At 47.6% G+C, this 26,264-nt stretch overlaps 1 protein-coding gene across 1 annotated transcript in view; it reads left to right on the top strand.

Annotated features, from left to right (window-relative positions):
- Nucleotides 1–26,264, top strand: part of LOC311133639 (cadherin-23-like) — a 601,713-nt gene that overhangs the window by 373,963 nt on the left and 201,486 nt on the right. Inside the window, exons 18-22 of the mRNA XM_084167165.1 lie at nucleotides 2,102–2,218; nucleotides 21,801–21,913; nucleotides 22,123–22,230; nucleotides 24,591–24,780; nucleotides 25,953–26,098. Of these exons, the coding sequence (XP_084023291.1) occupies nucleotides 2,102–2,218; nucleotides 21,801–21,913; nucleotides 22,123–22,230; nucleotides 24,591–24,780; nucleotides 25,953–26,098 (674 nt within the window). The remainder of the gene's footprint in view (nucleotides 1–2,101; nucleotides 2,219–21,800; nucleotides 21,914–22,122; nucleotides 22,231–24,590; nucleotides 24,781–25,952; nucleotides 26,099–26,264) is intronic.

Genomic DNA, 26,264 nt, shown 5'->3' on the forward strand with positions numbered 1-26,264 from the left:
TTAAATGTCACTGGGCTATTGGCACCGCTTTCCTTTGTTACAAGGGGTATCATGGCCTGACCCCTTCTCCTGAACTCCACATTCCTGGCGCCCAAAGTTCTGGCTGGTAATCCCCAGTAAAACATGTGAGTTGTGAAAGATGGTCAGTTGATCGCCAGAGCATCTGTCTTTTGTCTCCTGACCTCCCTCCGGGCCACTCAGTCTTAAAAGGAGAAAGGGAGAGCAGTGTATTTGTTTTTGTGATACCCCCTTCATTCCATTGATGTGGCACAGGGATTATCTGTTCTCCACCACCCACAAATGTAAATCTTGGCCTGGAGGGTGTGTGACTTCACTCGTGGGCTCTCGTTAGAAGATGACAAGATAGTCTCTAACAATGGGAGTCGTTGTCCCAAAGGCGGGAAGGAAGGTGGTCTGCTTATCATTCTGCTTATCATGGACAGATTTTGAACGGGGGAGGTTATACAGACAGTGAGAGTCAAGTGGATACGAACAGATTCGGTTCAGTCAGTTCAGTCAGTCGTCCTGATGAGCCCTTCCCAGCTAGCTAGTTTATACTTGTCATTAGAAACTTCAGGGAGAATTTGAAACTTGTCTGTCGAAGTTGGGACTTGGGAGAGTGTTAAGAATCATTCTTTAAAAATATATATATCTAAACATTAATGGCGTAGTTGTACATTTTCAGTGAAAATCACTACAATAAATGTGCTTTAGCTGTCACACTGGCCTGATATTGGCTACACTATCTAGCTACTTCTCTCTCCCAATATTGTCTACACTATCTATCTACTTCCCTCTCCTTAGCGGGAGCGAAGGATACTGTGCTCCGTGTTGTTGTGTTGCCGGCTTGCAGCGCAAACTCTCCCCATTTATTTCGCACTGGATTGTTGTTATGTTAGCTAATTGACATGTCACGTGACATCCAGATGGTGTCCAATACTACAAGTTATTTCTCCCTCGACCATCGAAATAAACATCACTTTCTGTGTCATGAATGCATTATGTAGTCAAAGTAAATCCCTTGATTACATAAATAATTATATATCTACGGTTGGAGTCACTCAGAGAAGACAGCTGGGTTGCGTCTAAAAACTAGATGTCAAAAACCCTGCTTCCTCCATCCTCCAATGCACTTTGGGAGAGAGGCCAGGAGTGGCGGAAACAAGGACAGCTAGTCACGTTTTCAGACACAGCCCTGGTGTTACAATGAGCTCAATGGCTAAAGCTGGGTGTCCATTCATTCCCTCTGTTCAATTCAACAGCTTTGACATACTGTAGATCATTACAATTGCCTTGTACAATAATAGTTCAATGGCCAAACCACACCCTATCACTTCTTACCCTTTACCTTGAGTTTCTTAAACATGAGCATTTTCAATTATATTCCTTTCTTTGCTTTGTGTCGTTTTTTATTTGTCTCGACTTGTATCCCCTCGTATTGTATCTTCTTATGTAGTTTTATATAGTATTTTTAAGTGCTTAGCGGGCCAGTGCAATGAAATTACTATTGCTATTCATTCGCATGCATGTATTCAGAGTATACAATAGTTTTGTTTCCAATCGCTGGAGGAATTGAGATATGTGTCTACTCCCTCGTCTGCCAGAGCTGCTGCAGAGCTTGGCAAATGTGTCAGACACACACATGCACACACACACTCTCTCTCGCCCTCCCTCTCTCTCTCACACACACACACACAAACACACACACACACACACACATTGAAGGGCCGAATTGAAAGCAAAGTGGACTGTGGGGATGGACCATGGAGCTAACTTAACTAGCTAACCCTGAGGCTCTGGACCCAGCCTCTCATCACCTTCCATGGGTATTGATCAGGGCTCTTCCATGCATGGACCATAATGCCAAACAAGCTGATGATAATCCACTAATCCATAAACCCACTCAGTGCCACTCTCCGTCAGTGTAGCTGAGGGTGGGAGAGGGGAGGGGTGGTTGAAAGATACCTCTCTCACTGATATCCCCCCTCTTGCTCCGCCTCTCTCTCACTCCTCATATACATTTTTTCCCCCTCCCTCTTGATATCCCTTCCTCTCTCTCCCCCTGTTTCTCACTCACTCCTCCTCTCTCACTCTTCCTCAGGGGCGACGGTTGTGTTTGTGAATGCCACTGATCTGGACGCCTCCCGGGAGTTTGGACAGGCCTCCCTCATCTACTCCTTAGAGGGCTCCTCCCAGTTCCGCCTCAACACGCGCTCAGGTGTGTGTGTGTGCATGTGTGTGCAAGGCGTAACTTTGTGTTGGATATTGGGGTGGTAAGGGTCAATGGGTTCTGTTGTCAACACCCCTCTCAGGGGGTTCCCTCTCAGGTTTTTTCTGATGAATGTTGAAGGGAAAATGTATCAAAAAATGTCCTGATAAATTGGTCAATATACCCCAATCACAACTGAAACCACATCATTTTTCTATATTACTTAAACTGTGTTCTTACTCTTAACAGTTCAGAAAGTCACCACCACATCCCCATCTTTAACTACATTTAAATAGATGGGTTGGCTGACAACGTCACAAACACGATGTGTGCGCTTCTATGGGGCAGTAGTATGTGTGTTGTTGTGATTTTGGATGGCGATATTGATAGCAAGAATAACAAGAAACTGCCATGTGGGGAATTGTAAGTGTCTCGTTTCAGCTCGTTTTATTTTACATTTACATCATTTAGCAGACGCTCTTATCCAGAGCGACTTACAAATAGGTGCATTCAACTTATGATAGCCAGTGGGACAACCACTTTTCTACTTTTTTTCACTTTTATACTATTCCAGATATTCCTTAAAGAGGTAGGGTTTCAAGTGTCTCCGGAAGGTGGTCAGTGACTCCGCTGTCCTGGCGTCGTGGTGGAGCTTATTCCACCATTGGGGTGCCAGAGCAGCGAATAGCTTTGACTGGGCTGAGCGGGAACTGTGCTTCCGTAGAGGTAGGGGAGCTAGCAGGCCAGAGGTGGATGAACGTAGTGCCCTCGTTTGGGTGTAGGATCAGAGCCTGAAGGTAAGGAGGTGTCGTTCCCCTCACAGCTCCATAGGCAAGCACCATGGTCTTGTAGTAGATGTGAACCTCAACTGCAAGCCAGTGGAGTGTGCGGAGGAGCGGGGTGACATAAGAGAACTTGGGAAGGTTGAACACCAGACCAGCTGCAGCGTTCTGGATAAGTTGTAGGGGTTTAATGGCACAGGCATGGAGCCCAGCCAACAGCGAGTTGCAGTAATCCAGAAGGGAGATGACAAGTGCCTGGATTAGGATATGTGCCGCTTTCTGTGTAAGGTAGGGTCGTACTCTGCGAATGTTGTTGAGCATGAACCTGCAGGATCGGGTCACCACTTTGATGTTAGCGGAGAACGACAGGGTGTTGTCCAGGGTCACGCCAAGGTTCTTTGCACTCTGGGAGGAGGACACAATGGAGTTGTCAACCGTGATGGCAGGATCATGGAGCGGGCAGTCCTTCCCCGGGAGGAAGAGCAGCTCCGTCTTGCCGAGGTTCAGCTTGAGGTGGTGATCCGACATCCACACTGATAAGTCTGCCAGACATGCAGAGATGCGATTCGCCACCTGGTTAGCAGAAGGGGAAAGGAGAAAATTAATTGTGTGTCGTCTGCGTAGCAATGATAGGAGAGACCATGTGAGGATATGACAGAGCCAAGTGACTTGGTGTATAGAGAGAATATGAGAGGGCCTAGAACTGAGCCCTGGGGGACACCAGTGGTGAGAGCACACGGTGCGGAGACAGATTCTCGCCACGCCACCTGGTAGGAGCGACCTGTCAGGTAGGACGCAATCCAAGAGTGAGCAGCGCCGGAGATGCCCAACTCGGAGAGGGTGGAGAGGAGGAACTGATGGTTCACAGTATCAAAGGCAGCGGATAGGTCGAGAAGGATAAGAGCATAGGAGAGAGAGTTAGCTTTAGCAGTGCGGAGAGCCTCCGTGACACAGAGAAGAGCAGTCTCAGTTGAATGACTAGTCTTGAAACCTGACTGGTTTCGATCAAGAAGGTCATTCTGAAAGAGATAGCAGGAGAGTTGGCTAGAGACGGCACGCTCAAGAGTTTTGGAGAGATTAGAAAGAAGGGATACTGGTCTGTAGTTGTTGACATCGGAGGGATCGAGTGTAGGTTTTTTGAGGAGGGGTGCAACTCTCGCTCTCTTGAAGACGGAAGGGACATGGCCAGCGGTCAAGGATGAGTTGATGAGCGAGGTGAGGTAAGGGAGAAGGTCTCCGGAAATGGTCTGGAGAAGAGAGGAGGGGATAGGGTCAAGCGGGAAGGTTGTTGGGCGGCCGGCCGTCACAAGTCGCAAGATTTCATCTGGAGAGAGAGGGGAGAAAGAAGTCAAAGCATAGGGTAGGGTAGTTTGAACAGGACCAGCGGTGTCATTTGACTTAATAAATGAGGATTCGATGTCGTCAACCTTCTTTTCAAAATGGTTGACGAAGTCATCCACAGAGAGAGAGGAAGGAGGAGGAGGAGGATTCAGCAGGGAGGAGAAGGTGGAAAAGAGCTTCCTAGGGTTAGAGGCAGAGGCTTGTAATTCAGAGTGGTAGAAAGTGGCTTTGGCAGCAGAAACTGAGGAAGAGAATGTAGAGAGGAGAGAGTGAAAAGATGACAGGTCCGCAGGGAGTCTAGTTTTCCTCAATTTCCGCTCGGCTGCCCGGAGCCCTCTTCTGTGAGCTTGCAATGAGTCGTCAAGCCACGGAGCAGGAGGGGAGGACTGAGCCGGCCGGGAGGATAGGGGACATAGAGAGTCAAAAGATGCAGAAAGGGAGGAGAGGAGGGTTGAGGAGGCAGAATCAGGAGATCGGAGGGAGAAAGATTTAGCAGAGGGAAGAGATGATAGGATGGAAGAGGAGAGAGTAGCGGGAGAGAAGGTTGCGACGGCACATTACCATCTGAGTAGGGGCAGAGTGAGTAGTGTTGGAGGAGAGCGAGAGAGAAAAGGATACAAAGTAGTGGTCAGAGACATGGAGGGGAGTTGCAGTGAGATTAGTAGAAGAACAGCATGTAGTAAAGATGAGGTCAAGCGTATTGCCTGCCTTGTGAGTAGGGGGGGACGGTGAGAGGGTGAGGTCAAAAGAGGAAAGGAGTGGAAAGAAGGAGGCAGAGAGAAATGAGTCAAAGGCAGACGTAGGGAGGTGAAAGTCACCCAGAACTGTGAGGGGTGAGCCATCCTCAGGAAAGGAACATATTAAGGTGTCAAGCTCATTGATGAACTCTCCAAGGGAACCTGGAGGGTGATAAATGACAAGGATGTTAAGCTTGAAAGGACTAGTGACTGTGACAGCATGGAATTCAAATGAGGAGATAGACAGATGGGTAAGGGGAAAAAGAGAGAATGTCCACTTGGGAGAGATGAGGATTCCTGTGCCACCGCCGCTCTCGGGGTATGCGAGAACACATGGTCAGACGAGGAAAGAGCAGTTGGAGTAGCAGTGTTTTCTTTGGTAATCCATGTTTCCGTCAGCGCCAAGAAGTCGAGGGACTGGAGGGTAGCATAGGCTGAGATGAACTCTGCCTTGTTGGCCGCAGAATGGCAGTTCCAGAGGCTCCCAGAGACCTGGAACTCCACGTGGGTTGTGCACGCAGGGACCACCAGATTAGAGTGGCAACAGCCACGTGGTGTGAAGCGTTTGTATGGCCTGTGCAGAGAGGAGAGAACAGGGATAGACAGACACATAGTTGACAGGCTACAGAAAATGGCTACAATAATGCAAAGGAGATCGGAATGAAATGAACTAAACATCTGGGAAAGCGAGAGAGCCCTCACTTACGTTTCACTGAAACACTCAAATATAACTCTCCCAACTTCCACTTTAGAAATTATAATTGTTGTAAACTACAGCGGTTCAATGTTTTCTAGGAATAGACTCTAACTTAGTTTATTCAGCTAGCTAACTTGGTACAGTATTCTTCCGTGAAAACCGTCCAGGGCACCAAATCCTATGACGCCATAGCCAACTAGCATGCCAGCCTCCAATAACATGGTTTAGCACCAATACTCGGTTACAACAAACCACCAGTGTGTTAACACGCCAAGCAGATCATTCGTGTCCGTGTCTAACGTTGTGTAAAGTTTTGGGTTAGTTTTGACAGTTTGAGTGAGTCTGTTGCCAACTTATTCAGCCAGTTAGTTAGCTAGAATAGTTAGCATACTAGCTAGCCATTGCTCTCTGCCAACGAACCAACCCCACCTCCCACGGCACGAATACACAGAGAAAGCCAAGCTAACGTCAACTAGTCACCCATGTCCCGAATTCCCTTGAACGACTCTGGTTACCAGTATGTAAAAACAAAACACAAATGTAGGTTATAACTTACCCTTAGTAGCTACTGTTAGCCAGCTAAGTGCAAAGCTAGCCACTGAATCGATTCAGCCAGTTTGCGTCTGTCCCAACAGAGAGAAAGCATCTCCAAATATTAAAGCTAGGTCGTTCCAGCTATTGTTTCATCTTGCTATTGATACCGTGTCGTGTATTGGGGTGTTTTGACTGATTTCATGTCAATGCTAATATGGCTAAAATTCAGTAGCTAGCTAACCAACAACTGTAACGATGTATTTGAGAGACTAAATATAGCTTATATGTTGTCAAAAATCTAAGCCAACCTCGTCTGATTTGCCTCATAGTTGCGCACGCCTCAGTTTTGTTGATAAACAATCAACCAGTCTATGCCAAAACCCATTATTCTATTTGTGTACACTTCACCACGCTTGGTTAGTATATGGTCTTGAATAACTCATTTCTTATACCCAATTAACTTAAAAGGAGTTAAGGCGATCTGAGTCCAGAAACGTCTTACTTGGTTACACAATTTAATTGCAGTATTAATTAATACAATAATTCAGTGACAGTCAAAATATAACTATTCAACTGTGATGAGGTGATTTGGAAGGAGTCAGGTGCAGGAGGGTAAATCACAGAATAACAGGATTTATTCTGAAGCACAAAGTTACGCAGTAATGCGTGAGAACACTCAAGTGCACAAAACAGGCGCACTGGAAAATACAAGGCACACGGGGAAATATCCCGGCAATACAAAATACACGGAGCTCCACCAAGCTACTCTATCCTCCACAATAAACAATCACACACAAAGACAAGAGGGCAGAGGGAACACTTATACAGGTACTGATGAGGGTATATGAACCAGGTGTGTGTAATAAACAAGACAAAACAAATGGAATGATGAGATGAGGAGCGGCAGTGGCTAGAAGGCCGGTGACGACGAACGCCGAAGCCTGCCTGAACAAGGAGAGGAGGCAGCCTCAGAGGAAGTCGTGACAGTACCCCCCCCCTTTATGCACAGCTCCAGCAGCGCGACGACACCGGCCTCGGGGCCGATCAGAAGGACGCGGAGCAGGGCGAGCTGAGCAGAGTTTTTGTAGAATGAAAATAGATTTTTATTACACGAAGCAACGAAAGCCGAGATGATCTGAAGAACATCTGTTTTCCCTGACTCGGGGCTCTCCTTTTATACAGACACAAATGCATAGTCATGCTTATACAACCTACACAGTTACTCCATTGTATGTACATGATTAACATCCTTCGGTGTCACATGTTGTTTACTCACGAGGGCTATGTGCGCTTCTCTAAATGGGGCCTCTGTCACTTATCTCATTTTATTGGTGGCGTGACTCAAAGAATTATATACATACGTACGTTAAAGAACAATCACACTCTGTATTACCTATATTCACTATCCAGGCATGCACCTAGAGTACAAAGTATCAATCATGTTCATTCTGTTTTACCCTTATCATTTCATAACACATTATAAAACATATCAATCAATACTTAAACATGGTTTAAACATGTCATGTCCATCACCCATTCTCAGCCACATATATTTAAGGCTGTCCCAACAGCCATCCTCCCTGGAACTTAAGCCACTATGGTTTTTCCTTGTGACTATGTGTGTCAGGTCATAAGCACAAACAAGTGATAACACTAGTTTCATTGTTACTCCAATCTCCACACAGCTACAACGAGAAGTTTTATCTCCATCACATCATTGACATACCCAGACCAGCTGCAGGGAGTTAGAGGGAATCATCCATTATCAGAAGCACAGCGTTTGTGTTAAAACAGTGCTCTGTTTTAACACTTTAATTGGTTCTTAATCCATAAGCATTTAAGGCATATAGGCGTTTCATTCTACAACATATGTACTAGAAAATCATCCATATATTACCCCCTTTGGGACTTTCTAAGTCCCAACCAATAAAATAAAAGTTAACATAAAATGAGTGTAAGCATGTGCATATACTTATTCTTACCCATGCCATCTGTGGTTACATTGTATAAGAATATATAGTCAGACCAATGTATCTTCCTCATTGTCTGACCCATCACGATGAGGACAAGGAGCCCAGTCAGGTACTGGGTACAAATCCGGAAGGTTTCCCTCTAAGCTAACCTCCAATTGTTGCTGATGAGCTTTGTAACCATGACAGGCCCATACACCCCCTGCCACTACCCTATATAGACAATCTAGGTTGCCATAAGGGCAGTCAAGTGGTCCTCAATGTTGTGATAATGACCATCTGCTTCTGGGCCTCTACTCCGGGCTGGCGTTGGTCTCTTTCGCTCAGGACCTTCTTCCGTCACTAGGGTCTCGGCATCCTCAACTTCCTCATCTCTCGGTTGTCGGTTTAGATGATACCAGGTCGAGCTCCCCTCAACCCTTACAGCAGTTGGTGTAACCTGGATGAAGGTTTAGGGTACCACATGTCTCTGTTTGTTCTTCTTCCTTCTGAAGACCCTGACGTAGACCTTCTCCCCCGGAACCACTGGTCGTGGTGGATTCGCCTCTGGTTTTAGAACTCTGCTTCTCTCCTGTTGGTATATAACTTCATATATGACAGTTAGTTACCTGATATACCCTTCCAATTCCCTTTCCATGTGCTCTAGAGGCGGACCCTTGTATGGTCTCCTAAGCACCGGCACAGGCATGTCGACCTGTAAGCATTTCATGCGGTGTCACGATCGTTACAGGAAGATGAGACGGACCAAGGCACAGCGTGATAAGCGAACATTTTATTAGTAGTACACGACACGAACAAAACAACAAAACGATACGTGAAGTCCTAGGTTAACACCAAAACAAACCTTACGGAACAAGATCCCACCAATAACTAGTGCCAAACGGGCTGCCTAAGTATGGTCCCCAATCAGAGACAACGAGCTACAGCTGCCTCTGATTGGGAACCACCCTGGCCAACATAGATCTAAACGATCTAGAACAAAACATAGAAAAACTAAACATAGAAAAATCCACACCCTGGTTCAACATTTAAGAGTCCCCAGAGCCAGGGCGTGACAGTACCCCCCCCCCCCCCCCCCCCCCAAAGGCGCGGACTGCGACCGCGCCACACAAACACAAGAGGGTAGGGGCCGGGTGGGCACTCTCTCTCCACCCCCCCGTTGCGCCCCTGGTCTGGTCCCGCTGGCCGGAGCTGGACTGGACACCGGTGGAGCGGATTACTCTGGCTCCGGAGTGGAGCCGCTGACCGGTGCCGGTGGAACAGGCACGGGCCGTGCCGGACTGGACACACGCACCACTGGCTTGGTGCGAGGGGCAGGAACAGGCCGGACCGGGCTGGCGACGCGCACCACTGGCTTGGTGCGGGGAGCAGGAACAGGCCGGACCGGGCTGACGACGTGCACCACAGGCTTGGTGCGGGGAGCAGAAACGGGCCGGACCGGGCTGACGACGCGCACCACTGGCTTGGTGCGGGGAGCAGGCACAGGCCTGACCGGGCTGGCGATGCGCACCACTGGCTTGGTGCGGGGAGCAGGAACAGGCCGGACCGGTCTGGCGACGTGCACCACAGTCTTGGTGTGGGGAGCAGGAACAGGCCGGACCAGGCTGGCGACGCGCACCACTGACTTGGTGCGAGGGGCAGGAACAGGTTGGACCGGGCTGGCGACGCGCACCACTGGCTTGGTGCAGGGAGCAGGAACGGGCCGGACCGGGCTGACGACGCGCACCACTGGCTTGGTGCGGGGAGCAGGAACAGGCCGGACCGGGCTGGCGACGCGCACCACTGGCTTGGTGCGAGGGGCAGGAACAGGCCGGACCGGGCTGGCGACGCGCACCACTGGCTTGGTGCGGGGAGCAGGCACAGGCCTGACCGGGCTGGCGATGCGCACCACTGGCTTGGTGCGGGGAGCAGGAACAGGCCGGACCGGTCTGGCGACGTGCACCACAGTCTTGGTGTGGGGAGCAGGAACAGGCCGGACCAGGCTGGCGACGCGCACCACTGACTTGGTGCGAGGGGCAGGAACAGGTCGGACCGGGCTGGCGACGCGCACCACTGGCTTGGTGCAGGGAGCAGGAACGGGCCGGACCGGGCTGACGACGCGCACCACTGGCTTGGTGCGGGGAGCAGGAACAGGCCGGACCGGGCTGGCGACGCGCACCACTGACCTGGTGCGAGGGGCAGGAACGGGCCGGACCGGGCTGGCGACACGCACCACTGGCTTGGTGCGGGGAGCAGGAACGGGCCGGACCGGGCTGACGACGCGCACCACAGGCTTGGTGCGAGGGACAGGAACAGGCCGGACCGGGCTGGCGACGCGCACCACTGGCTTGGTGCGAGGGACATGAACAGGCCGGGCTGGACTGGGAACACTCACCACTGGCTTAGTGCGGGGATCAGGAACGGGCCGGACCGGACTGGTGACACACACCACTTGCTTGGTGCGAGGAGCGGGACTGGGTTTCCTTATAAACCTCCGCTCCCTCTGCTGCCTAACCAGTTCCTCTCGCCGTGCCTCTACACTGTCCTTCTCCCTTAACGCCTCCAGTAGCTCCTCTCCTACTCCGCAGACTCGCCCTGTAGCTGCCTCTTGCTGCCCCGTCGTCCACGCCGAGTGCCCCCCCAAAACATTTTCTTGGGGTTGCCTCTCGCGTGTCCGTCGTCGGCACGGTTGGCGCCGTTTCTCCTCTCCTGCCTGGGCATTCACCTTTGCCCATGGCCCTCTCCCCGCGAAGATCTCCTCCCAAGACCACCATTTGCCCAACAGAGACAACGAGCTACAGCTGCCTCTGATTGGGAACCACCCTGGCCAACATAGATCTAAACGATCTAGAACAAAACATAGAAAAACTAAACATAGAAAAATCCACACCCTGGTTCAACATTTAAGAGTCCCCAGAGCCAGGGCGTGACAGTACCCCCCCCCCCCCCCCCCCCCATTCTCGCCATCTTCTCCTCCTGGGCACGCTGCTTGGTCCAGTTATGGTGGGATCTTCTGTCACGATCGTTACAGGAAGATGAGACGGACCAAGGCGCAGCGTGATAAGCGTACATTTTATTAGTAGTACACGACACGAACAAAACAACAAAACAATACGTGAAGTCCTAGGTTAACACCAATAACTAGTGCCAAACGGGCTGCCTAAGTATGGTCCCCAATCAGAGACAACGAGCTACAGCTGCCATTGATTGGGAACCACCCTGGCCAACATAGATCTAAACGATCTAGAACAAAACATAGAAAAACTAAACATAGAAAAATCCACACCCTGGCTCAACATTTAAGAGTCCCCAGAGCCAGGGCGTGACATGCGGTGTTAGATGCATATTTCTGTTAGCTTGCATGCAATAACTCATTAGTGCCAGAGGTAAGGCCCCAAAAAACAAAACAACACTGTCTGTTAAACCAAAACACCAAATCAAATTAGAATAGTAACCCTTGATATCACCTTAACTTACTTGTATCTCATAAGGCCATTCAATGAATAGTAAAATGTATTAGCGACAGGTGTCCCTCATTCAGGGCTAGTTCTCTTTCTCTGTCCTTGTTATGGTATGAATCATACAAAGGCCTATTGCTAAATTATAAGCTTCTTCCTAATTATTAGTGTTTTCACACTACATATAAATCTCACACAATGTCTCTAGCTTTCTAGGGAGGGTGATCAGGCCCCACCAGAAAGTCAGAACAAAGGCCAGAGTTCATTCAACCCCATGTAAGTGAATGTCTCTTTCCATTGCCTTCCCCTTTATCTAAGATATTATTTAGCGATATTTTAAACATTTCAAACATTTTGCGTACCAAGTTTACATTGGGTTTTTCAGTACATTTCTTATCAGGAGAATTTATATGTGTGTACTTAAAACTATGGCAATAAAAACTTCCAAAAATGTACTTAATGTGCCCTTTAAGGTGTATTATCTATACCCTATGAAACCAAAAATAAAACCCTACCCAACTACAAATATTAATAATAGGTGGGTCGTGTGTGCTGGTGAAACGTAGGGCAAAAACAAATAAATGGCTAGGCCTTACTTAATTTGGTAGCTCCCTCTTACGGCCTAATTACAAGATTGCTGAGTTTTACTAACTGCTCTCCTCAGCTCACAGTCTCAGGAAACTTTCCAAAGAGAGATATTGAAACTCCCATTCTCCTGGAACAGAAAATGTAAATTTTGTTAACATTTACTATAGTACATCTTAATCAGCCACCCAAATGTTTTAACTATAAACAGACATGACAATAATTCCACTGTACTCCATAAATTGCTGTCCTTTGTAAGTAAATGCAAACAAGTGTCTACTTTCTCATGCCAAGGGTACACTAAAAAATGCTCCACATAAGTCTATTACTGAGAACCATTTTGCCTCTGGTGGAACATTTGTTAACAGTGTGTGTGGATTAGGCACCTTCTGCTTTATCCTGAACTACTTAATTTACTGCTCTCAGGTCATGAACCAATCTCCACTTCTGTTTGTCTGCCTTTAGTACTGGTGGCCTGTAACAGTCACTCTGTTTTAACCAGTACTCCCCACTTTGGACAGTGGGGAGTACTGGTTTCACATCGTGACTCATGCGTTCAAAAAAGTAAACAACAACATTGGCTGTTATCCCTTGGCCACTAAAAGTGTTATGAACCAGGTCTGTATGATATCAGATCCTAGAGCATCTTGTGCTTCCATTGGTGACCCTTGTTTTCCTATTACAAAATATTGCGATCTCATGGAAGCTGGTTTACCTCATGCCTTCCTTAACCATAGTTCTTCTAGCAAATTATTTTGATATGAATCATATTGCAGTGTACAATTATAGCCTGATTTTGGGACTCTCATTTATTGAACTTTAGCCCTGATAAATGTTCCCCACTTCTTTAATACCTCTTGTATTGGTGATTATATGTTCCCTATCCAGTATACATTTGCTGTTTTGTCTGTAGCCATCATCATCTGTGGACATACCCCTTCCTGAACTATTATTAGTCCCTATGATGTGCAGTTAATTTGGACCCCCATTCTACACAGTGCATCTCTTCCTACTAGATTAACTGGAGTTTGTTCTGATACCAATATAGGTATACATGTAGCTTTTTCCTGCTTCTGGTTTTACTGGAACTGTCATATGTATTAACTGAATTTGTCATGAAAATTCTACTGTCTTTGCATATTTGCCTGATATGGGGAGGTGAGAGGCATAATTTGGACTTATTCACCTGAACCTGCAGCATAGGTTCTTCATCAGCCTGCATAGTTACTGCCACTAGCTGACCCTCCCCTTTAGGATTCCCTGGGCATCCCTAGTATCCATGATTTGGTCCTCCCCACGGGTTCACTGGGCCCTGTGGAGCCTATGTCTGAGACTGCTGCCATTCAGCTAAGCTGGGCCCATTTTCTTGCCAATTACCCTGTTGTGGTTGCCTAGGCCACCACGGCTTGGTAGGACAATTCCTTCTTGTATGTCCTGATTGATTGCACCTCCAGCTGACACCTGGTCTTCTTGGTCCACCATTCTGGTGTGTCTGCTGCTGTGGCCTGTACCATTGATTCCTTGGTCTGTTTTTATTATTTTTGTTTTGCCACTGTCTAGGGGATTGTTGTGTGTACACATTCACTACTGGTAAGTCAGGAGCTCTTTGGCCTTGCTGCTGAGGCGGTGGTTGTTGACCTCCCTGGATGACAGGTGCCATGGTGCCCTCTTCCGGTGGCGCTGGAGCGATCACTGGAGCTTGTATTTTATTTTTGTCCATTCTTGTCGGCTCTTCCAGCTGCATCCATGTCAGTTTTCTCAGAATATCTCTCCCCTGCTCTGTCCGTTTCTGTTCGTCCTTCCTGTATTTTTCCACTGCGTGAATAACATGGTCACATAACTCTTTGTGTGACTTTCACCACATCTTCCAGTTTGCTTCTGACAGGCGTTGGCATTGCTTCCATCAATGATGTCCTGAACAGTGTTGTCATCAGTGGATCCCCCTCTGGATCTTTTTCTGTTTCTTGTCGCCACCTTTTGAGCTGGTCCTTCAGGTAACCAGACAGGTTTTCTTTATCCCCCAATGGCTCCCATCTCAGTGCCTTAAGGTCTATCTTGGCTTGATACTCCATTCTCAGAGTGTGCCATAGTCCTGGCCTATAACTGTCAAAGGCCACTCATTCCAATAACATCCTCCGCACTGCCTGTATGAGGCCAGCCGCCTGCAACAGGTGCTCCATTTTGGCCACTCCCACCACCCTGGCCAGCATTTTACATTTACATCATTTAGCAGACGCTCTTATCCAGAGCGACTTACAAATTGGTGCATTCAACTTATGATAGCCAGTGGGACAACCACCTTTTTTTTATTCATTTTTTTATGGGGGGTGGGGGAAGAAGGATTACTTTATACTATTCCAGGTATTCCTTAAAGAGGTAAGGTTTCAAGTGTCTCCGGAAGGTGGTCATTGACTCCACTGTCCTGGCGTCGTGGGGGAGCTTGTTCCACCATTGGGGTGCCAGAGCAGCGAATAGCTTTGACTGGGCTGAGCGGGAACTATGCTTTCGTAGAGGTAGGGGAGCTAGCAGGCCAGAGATGGATGAACGTAGTGCCCTCGTTTGGGTGTAGGGTCTGATCAGAGCGTGAAGGTAAGGAGGTGTCGTTCCCCTCACAGCTCCGTAGGCAAGCACCATGGTCTTGTAGTAGATGCGAGCCTCAACTGGAAGCCAGTGGAGTGTGTGGAGGAGCGGGGTGACATGAGAGAACTTGGGAAGGTTGAACACCAGACGGGCTGCAGCGTTCTGGATAAATTGTAGGGGTTTAATGGCACAGGCAGGGAGCCCAGCCAAGAGCGAGTTGCAGTAATCCAGACGGGAGATGACAAGTGCCTGGATTAGGACCTGTGCCGCTTTCTGTGTAAGGTAGGGTCGTACTCTGCGAATGTTTTAGAGCATGAACCTGCAGGATTGGGTCACCGCTTTGATGTTAGCGGAGAACGACAGGGTGTTGTCCAGGGTCACGCCAAGGTTCTTTGCACTCTGGGAGGAGGACACAATGGAGTTGTCAACCGTGATGGCGAGATCATGGAGCGGGCAGTCCTTCCCCGGGAGGAAGAGCAGCTCCGTCTTGCCGAGGTTCAGCTTGAGGTGGTGATCCGACATCAACACAAATATGTCTGCCAGACATGCAGAGATGTGATTCACCACCTGGTTATCAGAAGGGGGAAAGGAGAAAATAAATTGAATGTTGTTTGCGTAGCAATGATAGGAGAGACATACATTTACATTTTAGTCATTTAGCAGATGCTCTTATCCAGAGCGACTTTCATACTGGTCCCCCATGGGAATCGAACCCACAACCCTGGCATTGCAAACGCCATGCTCTACCAACTGAGCTACATCCCTGCAGGCCATTCCCTCCCCTACCCTGGACGCTGTGCGCCGCCCCATGGGTCTCCAGGTCACGGCCGGCTACGACAGAGCCTGGATTCGAACCAGGATCTCTAGTGGCACAGCTAGCACTGCGATGCAGTGCCTTAGAGCACTGCGCCACTCGAGACCATGTGAGGATATGACAGAGCCAAGAGACTTGGTGTATAGAGAGAATAGGAGAGGGCCTAGAACTGAGCCCTGGGGGACACCAGTGGTGAGAGCACGTGGTGCGGAGACAGATTCTCGCCACGCCACCTGGTAGGAGCAACCTGTCAGGTAGGACGCAATCCAAGAGTGAGCAGCACCGGAGATGCCCAACTCGGAGAGGGTGGAGAGGAGGATCTGATGGTTCACAGTATCAAAGGCAGCGGATAGGTCTAGAAGGATAAGAGCAGAGGAGAGAGAGTTAGCTTTAGCAGTGCGGAGAGCCTCCGTGACACAGAGAAGAGCAGTCTCAGTTCAATGACCAGTCTTGAAACCTGACTGGTTTGGATCAAGAAGGTCATTCTGAGAGAGATAGCAGGAGAGTTGGCTAGAGACGGCACGCGCAAGAGTTTTGGAGAGAAAAGAAAGAAGGGATACTGGTCTGTAGATGTTGACATCGGAGGGATCGAGTGTAGATTTTTTGAGGAGGGGTGCAACTCTCGCTCTCTTGAAGATGGAAGGGACATGGCCAGCAGTCAAGTCTCCCACCGCCAGTAGCTTCCCCATTGTTTGTTCGTCAAATGTTCTAATCCATTTCCCTGCTCCTTCATGCAGGTTAGGCAGTCTAGTCACCAGGCCTTCCAGGTCCTGCGATCCCCAGGGCACATAGTGAACCCGTATCCCCTTTACCAAAATGGGAGACTGGGCTCCATATTTGTCTGTTTTTTTATTGTTCTTCTGTTTCTTAATTTTCTCTTAGATTTTTCCAAGTGGGCTTGCAGTGCTTCACCTAGTTCTGTTACTATAGATTTGCCTCCTGTGATAATTGTCCCTCTGTCTCACTCTGTTATTGCTCAGAGTCAGCACACTGTTTTAGTTCCTCATTACTTGCATCATCCCACTTGCTCTGACCATCAACATCTTGTCCATCTATCCCATCATTTTCCAATTTGTTTAACATACTCTTCAGTCCTCCATAACAGTCTATATCTAAATGTGATTATTTCCTTTCTTTGGTGTGGAAGCCTGTTGCTTCCCTTTTTCTTCTTCTATCTCTACATTCCCTGTTATTGAGACCTGTGACCTGAGAATACTGCCCCCCTTCTGTGTATGGTGGTGGTGTAGTTAAGCCAGCCTTTTTCGGTTCACTATACCAAAATCGAGGTATTCGGAGGGGAATGCGCACGGTGGAGGTCTGGACTTTCCACCGTGGTTGCACCAACGGAAACACCTAGACACCTACCCTGACACTCTCGCGACCACCCCGTGAGAACCCTCTGCGGCCATGAAAAGGTGGGGTTGTGTAGTGCTAACCAGGGAAGACCTAACACAACAGGGAAATCAGGAGACTCAATAATAAATAAAAAAGTGACTTGTGCTCGATGAGTCTCATGCGTAACCAAAGTGGCTAGTGCTGTAACTGCCCTAACGAACCCGGACCCTAATGGTCGACTGTCAGGTGCTCTGATGGGGAGCGGAATGTACAGTGGGGAGAACAAGTATTTGATACACTGCCGATTTTGCAGGTTTTCCTACTTAAAAAGCATGTAGAGGTCTGTAATTTTTATCATATGTACACTTCAACTGTAAGAGACGGAATCTAAAACAAAAATCCAGAAAATCACATTGTATGATTTTTAAGTAATTAATGTGCATTTTATTGCCTGACATAAGTATTTGATACATCAGAAAAGCAGAACTTAATATTTGGTACAGAAACCTTTGTTTGCAATTACAGAGATCATACGTTTCCTGTAGGTCTTGACCAGGTTTGCACACACTGCAGCAGGGATTTTGGCCCACTCCTCCATACAGACCTTCTCCAGATCCTTCAGGTTTCGGGGCTGTCGCTGGGCAATACGGACTTTCAGCTCCCTCCAAAGATTTTCTATTGGGTTCAGGTCTGGAGACTGGCTAGGCCACTCCAGGACCTTGAGATGCATCTTACGGAGCCACTCCTTAGTTGTTCTGGCTGTGTGTTTCGGGTCGTTGTCATGCTGGAAGACCCAGCCACGACCCATCTTCAATCCTCTTACTGAGGGAAGGAGGTTGTTGGCCAAGATCTCGCGATTAATGGCCCCATCCATCCTCCCCTCAATACGGTGCAGTCGTCCTGTCCCCTTTGCAGAAAAGCATCCCCAAAGAATGATGTTTCCACCTCCATGCTTCACGGTTGGGATGGTGTTCTTGGGGTTGTACTCATCCTTCTTCTTCCTCCAAACACGGCGAGTGGAGTTTAGACCAAAAAGCTATATTTTTGTCTCTTCAGACCACATGACCTTCTCCCATTCCTCCTCTGGATCATCCAGATGGTCATTGGCAAACTTCAGACGGGCCTGGACATGCGCTGGCTTGAGCAGGGGGACCTTGCGTGCGCTGCAGGATTTTAATCCATGACGGCGTAGTGTGTTACTAATGGTTTTCTTTGAGACTGTGGTCCCAGCTCTCTTCAGGTCATTGACCAGGTCCTGCCGTGTAGTTCTGGGCTGATCCCTCACCTTCCTCATGATCATTGATGCCCCACGAGGTGAGATCTTGCATGGAGCCCCAGACCGAGGATGGTTGACCGTCATCTTGAACTTCTTAAATTTTCTAATAATTGCGCCAACAGTTGTTGCCTTCTCCCCAAGCTGCTTGCCTATTGTCCTGTAGCCCATCCCAGCCTTGTGCATCTACAATTTTATCCCTGATGTCCTTACAGAGCTCTCTGGTCTTGGCCATTGTGGAGAGGTTGGAGTCTGTTTGATTGAGTGTGTGGACAGGTGTATTTTATACAGGTAACGAGTTCAAACATGTGCAGTTAATACAGGTAATGAGTGGAGAACAGGAGGGCTTCTTAAAGAAAAACTAACAGGTCTGTGAGAGCCGGAATTCTTCCTGGTTGATAGGTGATCAAATACTTATGTCATGCAATAAAATGCAAATTAATTACTTAAAAATCATACAATGTGATTTTTTGGAATGTTGTTTTAGATTCCGTCTCTCACAGTTGAAATGTACCTATGATAAAAATTACAGACCTCTACATGCTTTGTAAGTAGGAAAACCTGCAAAATCGGCAGTGTATCAAATACTTGTTCTCCCCACTGTATAGGGGAACCAATGTAATGCCTAGACTATGTGCAAATGACCTGTCCATAAAGTTCCCAGCTGCGCCTGAATCGACCAGCGCCTTACACTGGGGCTCTACCGTGTAATCAGGAAAGTGGATGTGTGGACATTCTCTAGAAGCCAGCAGGTTGTCCAACTGGATGGCCATGTCCACCAGTTGATCGAAAGACAATGTGGTGACCCGGCAGGCCAGCTCCCTTCGGACGTCCTCTCGTAGATGGCACCGGAAGTGGTCGATGAGGGCCCGCTCGTTCCACCCGGACCCAGCCGCTAGAGTGTGAAACTCCAGGGCGAAGTCCATCGCGGTCATCGTCCCCTGCCTCAGGTGGACCAGCCACTCGCCCGCCTCTCTGCCTTTGGGCAGGTGATCGAAGACGGCCCGAAAGAGGCGAGCGAACTCCCCATAGTTGTCCAACGCGGCTCCTCCTTCACTCCAGACCGTGTTGGCCCACTCCAGGGCTTTCCCCAAGAGGCAGGAGACGAGGGCGGACACCTTATCCCGCTCCGATGGAACCGGCCTGATGGTCGAGAAGTATAAATCCATTTGTAGGAGGAATCCTTGGCAGAGGGCAGCTGTCCCGTCAAAATCCTGTGGTCGAGATATATAAATCCCTCTTTGTGCTGTGGTGTGGGTGGCTGGATCCGGTCGCTCAGCTGGTCCCGAAAGATCGAATCCTCTCCTCTCCAGGCGTTGGACGACCTGGAGAATCGCATCCATCGCTTCTCCCAAGCTGGTTAGCATAGTTGAATGCTCCCGGACCCATTCCACTACTCCAGGCAGGTGCTCCTCTCCTGCTGACTTCATGTTTGGGTGTGCGATTCTGTGATGATGTGGATTTGGAAGGAGTCAGGCGCAGGAGGGTAAATCACAGAATAAGAGGATTTATTATGAAGCACAAAGTTACGCAGTAATGCGTCAGAACACTCAAGTGCACAAAACAGGCAAAACAGGCGCACTGGAAAATACAAGGCACACGGGGAAATATCCCGGCGATACAAAATACACGGAGCTCCACCAAGCTACTCTATCCTCCACAATAAACAATCACACACAAAGACAAGAGGGCAGAGGGAACACTTATACAGGTACTGATGAGGGGATATGAACCAGGTGTGTGTAATAAACAAGACAAAACAAATGGAATGATGAGATGAGGAGCGGCAGTGGCTAGAAGGCCGGTGACGACGAACGCCGAAGCCTGCCTGAACAAGGAGAGGAGGCAGTCTCTAAGGAAGTCGTGACATCAATATGGATCAAGCAATAGACTTTCAAATAAACCAATCAGTATGGCATCATGCTCAAGCAATAGACTTCAAAAATACATATCAACAACTCATTGTCATTCACCATCAACCTTATACAAAGATGGGCATATAGTGGTACAGAGAGGGGTCAGATCTACAGTCTCAATTCACTTAAATGCACCAAATACATTTTGGGTATATTGTTTTCCTATCTTTGGTATCCAGCTTCACCTGGTGGATATGATAGACTGCATGATAATTCAGGCAACAACATTTGCTTTAGCAAATGGGTGCAGTCAGCAAAAATGAGGAGGAACCGATAGTTCCAATCTGTGTGCGATGTAAATTGCTGTGCAACATGCTTTACAAGACAGCCTTACAACTCAAATTCCAAATTGTCACCTGATTATCTGTTCGTCCTCTCCCTGCCTCAACATGGGCGGTGCTCTCTCTATCACTCTCTCTATTGCCTATCTTTGAATCCTGCCATAATCATATGACCAAAATACTATTATCATGTGACAAAAAAGGCAGGCCTCAACAATGATGGGGTTAGCTTATTAACATGAATTAGATTATGCTTTTATTAGCTGAATTATTTATTTACTATCTGGCAATAGGTATAGCTAGCTATCTGACTACATAGTGTCAGCATATTATGAATTGTACAGTGTAGTTAGCTAGCTAGCTAGCTAGCTAGCTATGTAGCCATTCATTCATTTACTTACAGTCTTCTGCACTCCCCAAAAAAATTGTATGTCCTGCACTTTTATCCTCTTTTTATGTCATTTTATGAGGCATGTCTTACCTTGTTTCAATGTAGCCATGCCAAAATCAGATCATAGATATGTTAAGGGGATATATTTTATAAACACTTTATTATGCCATTGAAACCAGCATTTAGAGAGTCTGTTTTGAACCGTCTCAGACAGAGGCCATTTCTTTTGCTTCCCCGGGACGATGGGACACCCTTATTTTCGAGCCCTGTAGCTACCTTTCCTCAGCGAACACTACAAAGAGGAAGAGAGAGTGTGTAGTGCATTCTGCAGAACTGTTACTTCAGACCAAAGCAATACATTGGCTGGCTGCCTCTGGGGACCGGGCGCAACCAAAAGCGTATTTGGTGGCGGGGGGATCCAATCATAAAATGAGGAACTGAGTCACTGTGGTGCAAAGCCACATAAAGTCAGGAGCTGCCTGGCTCTTTACAGTTGGGATTTATTTTCTTCGATCAATCAAACTCATCATGGTATATTATTGGGGGGGGTCAAAATGACCTGTTTCTAATATTGACCTTTCTAACATGACACCCACGCCCCCCCTACAAGTTACACATGCGTGCGTGCATATGGGTGTGCTTGCGTGAATGCTAGTGTAACGCAATTAAGAACGTGCTGTAAGCTCACTCCATAGCTAACATGTCACGGATGGAGCCATCCAATCAGTACCTTTTGGGTGGCTCAAACCGTTGGTCCGTTGGAGGAAGCTAAGCTGTTAGCAGCACACTTGACCCCCGTTACACTAGAGAGCGAGTGTGCGTGTTTGTATGTGTCCATGAATGCGCGTCTGTGTGTTTTTGTACATGCTTGTGTTGTGTCTGACGTGTGTTTGACCTTTGCATTACTGTGTGTTTCAGGAGAGATCACCACTACAGCGTTACTGGACAGAGAGCTGAAGTCAGAGTACATCCTGATTGTCAGAGCTGTGGATGGAGGGGTGGGGCCACTGCAAAAGACAGGCATTGCCACGGTAACCACCACAATTCTCAAACCTCTTCATGTTTCTTATTGTTCTAAGAGTATTTAGATGATTCTCTCTCTCTCGCTTTCTCTCTCTTGCTGTCTCTCTCCATTTCTCTCTCTCTCCCTCCATCTCTCTCTCTCTCCCCCTCTCTCTCTCCCTCTAAGCCTTTAACTGAACTCAGAACAGTCATTAACCGTTTCTTCTCCTCCCTCCAGGTGAACATCACCATCCTGGACATCAACGACAATGTCCCCATGTGGCGAGATGAGCCGTACCATGCCAACGTGGTGGAGATGAGCCCTATCAGCACTGACGTCATCTCTGTGAGTTCAGTTTGCCTTGACCTTTGACATTTGATGCCCTGACCCCCAGATGAACTATGGCTTGTAGATATAAAGAAATTAGCAAGGGTATTATGTGGTGAGCGGACTGCAGAAGACAGACAGACCGCTGCCTTGTCCATAGCAATTAAATTGAAAGTACGATTCTTTGACCACTTTACACTTTTTTTGTGGATAGGATTTTTCCTGTGCTCCTTCATCTAAACTGAAAGTGAATTGGAACCTTAAATGCATTTAAATTCTTCTCCCTTTGATTGGATATGACTGCGGGTATTTTGGTGGAAATAAATCGACTGTGCTGTACAATGTGTAGCCAGAGGAAACATACTAAATGGATTACAGTTAAGGGATAAAGAAGATACTTCTACAGGTAGTGCAGAGTCTGCTGATCGACAAATAAATAATGGATTGCAGCATATATAGACCTAACCTACTGTGCTCGGACAGAAAGACGACAAATCAACTGCGAGACATACAGTACATGAGGTTTAAAATAAACGCACGTTTGGGGGCGAGTGACATTTCTACAGGTAGTACATTTGGGTAACGGAAAGACTTGATTGCAGTGAGCATATGTATACCTAACCCACTGTGCTCTGACAATAAGTGGAAATATACAATAAGTGTCCAACAGTGCAAATCAACTCCGGGACATATATGAAGTTGAGAATAATACATTCTGGGGGAGTGGTGGAACGTAATCAGGTGAACAGCTAGACCATCCCAGGCCACCAGACCAAACTTCTATTAGTGGGCAATACACTCTACAACTACTGTAAGTCACAGTGTAGGTCGTATCAAGTAAACATTTTGACATTATTATTCCTCCCTCCCTCATTGTCCTGCTGGTGTCTTTGGCAACGTGTTATCGCTGATGAACACCTGATTGTCAATTAATTAACAATGTGCCGGTGAGTGTAATTAAGGGAGTCCGATCGCTAATTAAAATGCAGCCTGCAGTCAAATGCATTGCAAATTATCCTGCTGCTGGGCTGGTGGGGAAGAGAGAAAAGTAATCACTGTGGAATGAGAGATGGAGAGAAAAAGTGGTGGTTGGGACTAAAATGTTTGTCTTTCTGCTTTTTCCTCTCTTCACTCCCTCCATCATGGTGGAACTGGAGAAAATGGAGAGGAGAGGAAGAGAAAGATAATAAATGTATCTATCTTTAATTTGAGCACTTTAGCCATCATTGTGGTACAAGAGGGATGGAGAGATAAAGAGGAGAGGAGAGAACGAGTGGTGGTGTTGGAACATTGAATTGTGTTTGTCTTTCTCCCTCTCCCACTCTTCACTTCCTCCATATGTACTTTAATATGAACACTTTTCCCTTGCGTTGGATGCACTTTTCCTTAGCGTTGGATTTCCCTTACATTGGATCCACACACACACACACACACACACACACACACACACACACACACACACACACACACACACACACACACACACACACACAGTGACACAGTCATTCATCAATGGAGATGGTGCTCTGAGGGTACTCACCCTCGCCCCCCTTGCCCCTTTCTGACCAAAGCTCAATAAGGCCAGGCAGGCGACCACCTCTCCTGTGCCATACAGTCCCATAATTGGGTTGTTGTGTGCCCATGCCCTCTGTGTGTTACCATGGCGACGGGGAGCCACCTGCAGAGCCCAGTGAGCCGATGAATTCGGTCGCAGTGCCCTGGGCAAAGGCTAGAGCCTTACAACACACACACACACACAGTCAGACAGTTTATGTTCTCTCCTAAGACCTAGATTGATTAATTTAAACGGACTGTGGGGCTACCTATGAATAAGTTTCCCCTCTTAAATCTCCTTCCACTACCCCCTCTTTCTTTTTCTCTCTCTTTTTCTCTCTCTTTATCTCTCTCCCCTCTTTCTAATTTCTTTCATAATCAATGTAGGGTAATCAAAACCAGTTTCCAGCGTTTTCTTTGTCAGTGCGGTAATAATTGATCAGCTCTTTAAAAATCATGCCGTGTTTTTAGCTGGCCCTCTCGGCCCAGTGTATTTAAATCACCTATCACGTTAGATGTTAGGTTGGGAGAGAGATGTTTTTATCTCTCTCCCACCTGACTGTTGTTGTGCGGTGGGGGTGAAGTGATGTAAAGTGCCAGATTTTTCCCCCACTATTCCTTTTTTCTCTCATCATTCCTCCTCTCTCCCCTCACTCCTCCATTTTCTCCTCTCTTTCCTATCTTCCTATCTTTCCTCACTCCTCCCCCCAACCCCCTCCTCTCCTCTCCTCCACTCACCCCCCCCCCCACTCCCTCCTCCCCCCATTTTCCCTTCCCCCCTTATTCCCCCCTTATCCCTCCTTCCCCCCCATACATCCCTCCAGGTGCTAGCGATAGACCCAGACGTTGGGGACAATGGGACAGTGGTGTACAGCATCAGCCCAGAGAACCCCTTCTACACCATCAACAGCAGCACGGGGAAGATCAGGACCAGCGGGGCCGTGCTGGACAGAGAGAGGTCCAACCCAAAAGACATCCTGCTCATGAGGACCATCATCGTGTCTGCTGTCGATCGTGAGTCCCACACCAGGCCAGAACTCTGTTTGTTGGTTTGTTGGTCGGTTTGTTGTTCTGTGTGTCTGGCTGGCTAGCTGTTTATCTGGGACGATACTTCTGTCTCTGTGTGCCTGTGTCTGTGTGTGTGTGTCTGTGTCTGTGTGTGTGTCTGTCTGTGTCTGTGTGTGTGTCTGTCTGTGTCTGTGTGTGTGTCTGTGTGTGTGTGTCTGTCTGTGTCTGTGTGTGTGTATGTCTGTGTCTGTGTCTGTGTCTGTGTGTGTGTGTGTGTGTACGTGCGTGCGTGCGTGCGTGTGTCCGACTGTCTGGGACTGATGAGTCTTTCAGTCTGTTAGCCTATAATGTATCTGTATCTAAATTACAGTGTGCGTTCATATGTGAGTCTCTGCAATAACACTGTTTCTACAAGACCTTCCTGCTACTTTAAAGAACAACTGTCCCAAAAAGCCACTTCTCGTTTGGAAAACGGCCTATGTGGCATCGATATGAGTCAGAAACATTTATTCTAATGTCAAAATTGACTACAAAGTTTAAATAGGATAATGTTTGTTATAACGTCAGTCTCGTCCAAAACGGAGATTTGCGAGATGATATGAAAAAATGCTATGTCACGGAATGAAGGGTACCGTAACAGTTTTTCTTGGGTTGGGTTTATTTAAATCCTGCCCAATTGCCCGCAGCTGGCAGCACCCAAGTAATCATCAATTCGGAGCGCAGCTGCATGCGACCCAATCGTAATGCCCATGGTCAATTTGGTTGACATTCGATATCCCTATGAGGCTAGTTAGGGACCATCAGTAAATTACAAAATATTTTAAAATGTCAATGGCTCCAAATTTATGTGACTTAAGTTGGCTAACACTAGCTAGCCTAGGCGACTTCAAGACACAAGACCTGGTTAGACTGTTTCTAGTTGTCTAGAAGTGACTGTAACTGTGTACTGTTTTGGCAGTGTGAATATACAAACACTTGCCACGTGCGAACACAAACACAAGCGACAGCCACGTTAAACCACCCCCCCAAGACAACTCTCGTTTGGCTGCATTTCTTAATGAACTAAATAGGAGGCCAAATCAGGAAGTTTAACCCCCCTGTAATATTGATGGTAAAACTTTTATTGGAGTTTTGTGCTCCTGTAAATTCTGTGTTTGTTCCTCTGGCGCCCACTCCAGTTGGCAGACCTCCACTGCGTTCCTCAGTCAGCACCACGGTGTACATCAACTTGCTGGACCTTAATGACAATGACCCCACCTTCCTTAACCTGCCCTTTGTGGCCGAGGTGCCAGAGGGCCTGCCTAGTGGATCCTCTGTGTTCAAGGTCAGTACACCATTACAATATGTCATTAGAGTTAGTTGCGTGTGTAATTGTAACAGATTCATCAGATGGAAGTGTGAAGGCAAATTGAACATCTTCTTTGTTTCTGTATTCCCCTGTCTGTCATGTCCTCCTCTCACTTCTATTCTCCCCACCACTTCCATCTCTC

Source organism: Coregonus lavaretus (genome assembly GCF_964263955.1).
Source record: "Coregonus lavaretus genome assembly, chromosome: 1".
In the NCBI taxonomy this organism is placed as follows: Eukaryota; Metazoa; Chordata; class Actinopteri; order Salmoniformes; family Salmonidae; genus Coregonus; species Coregonus lavaretus.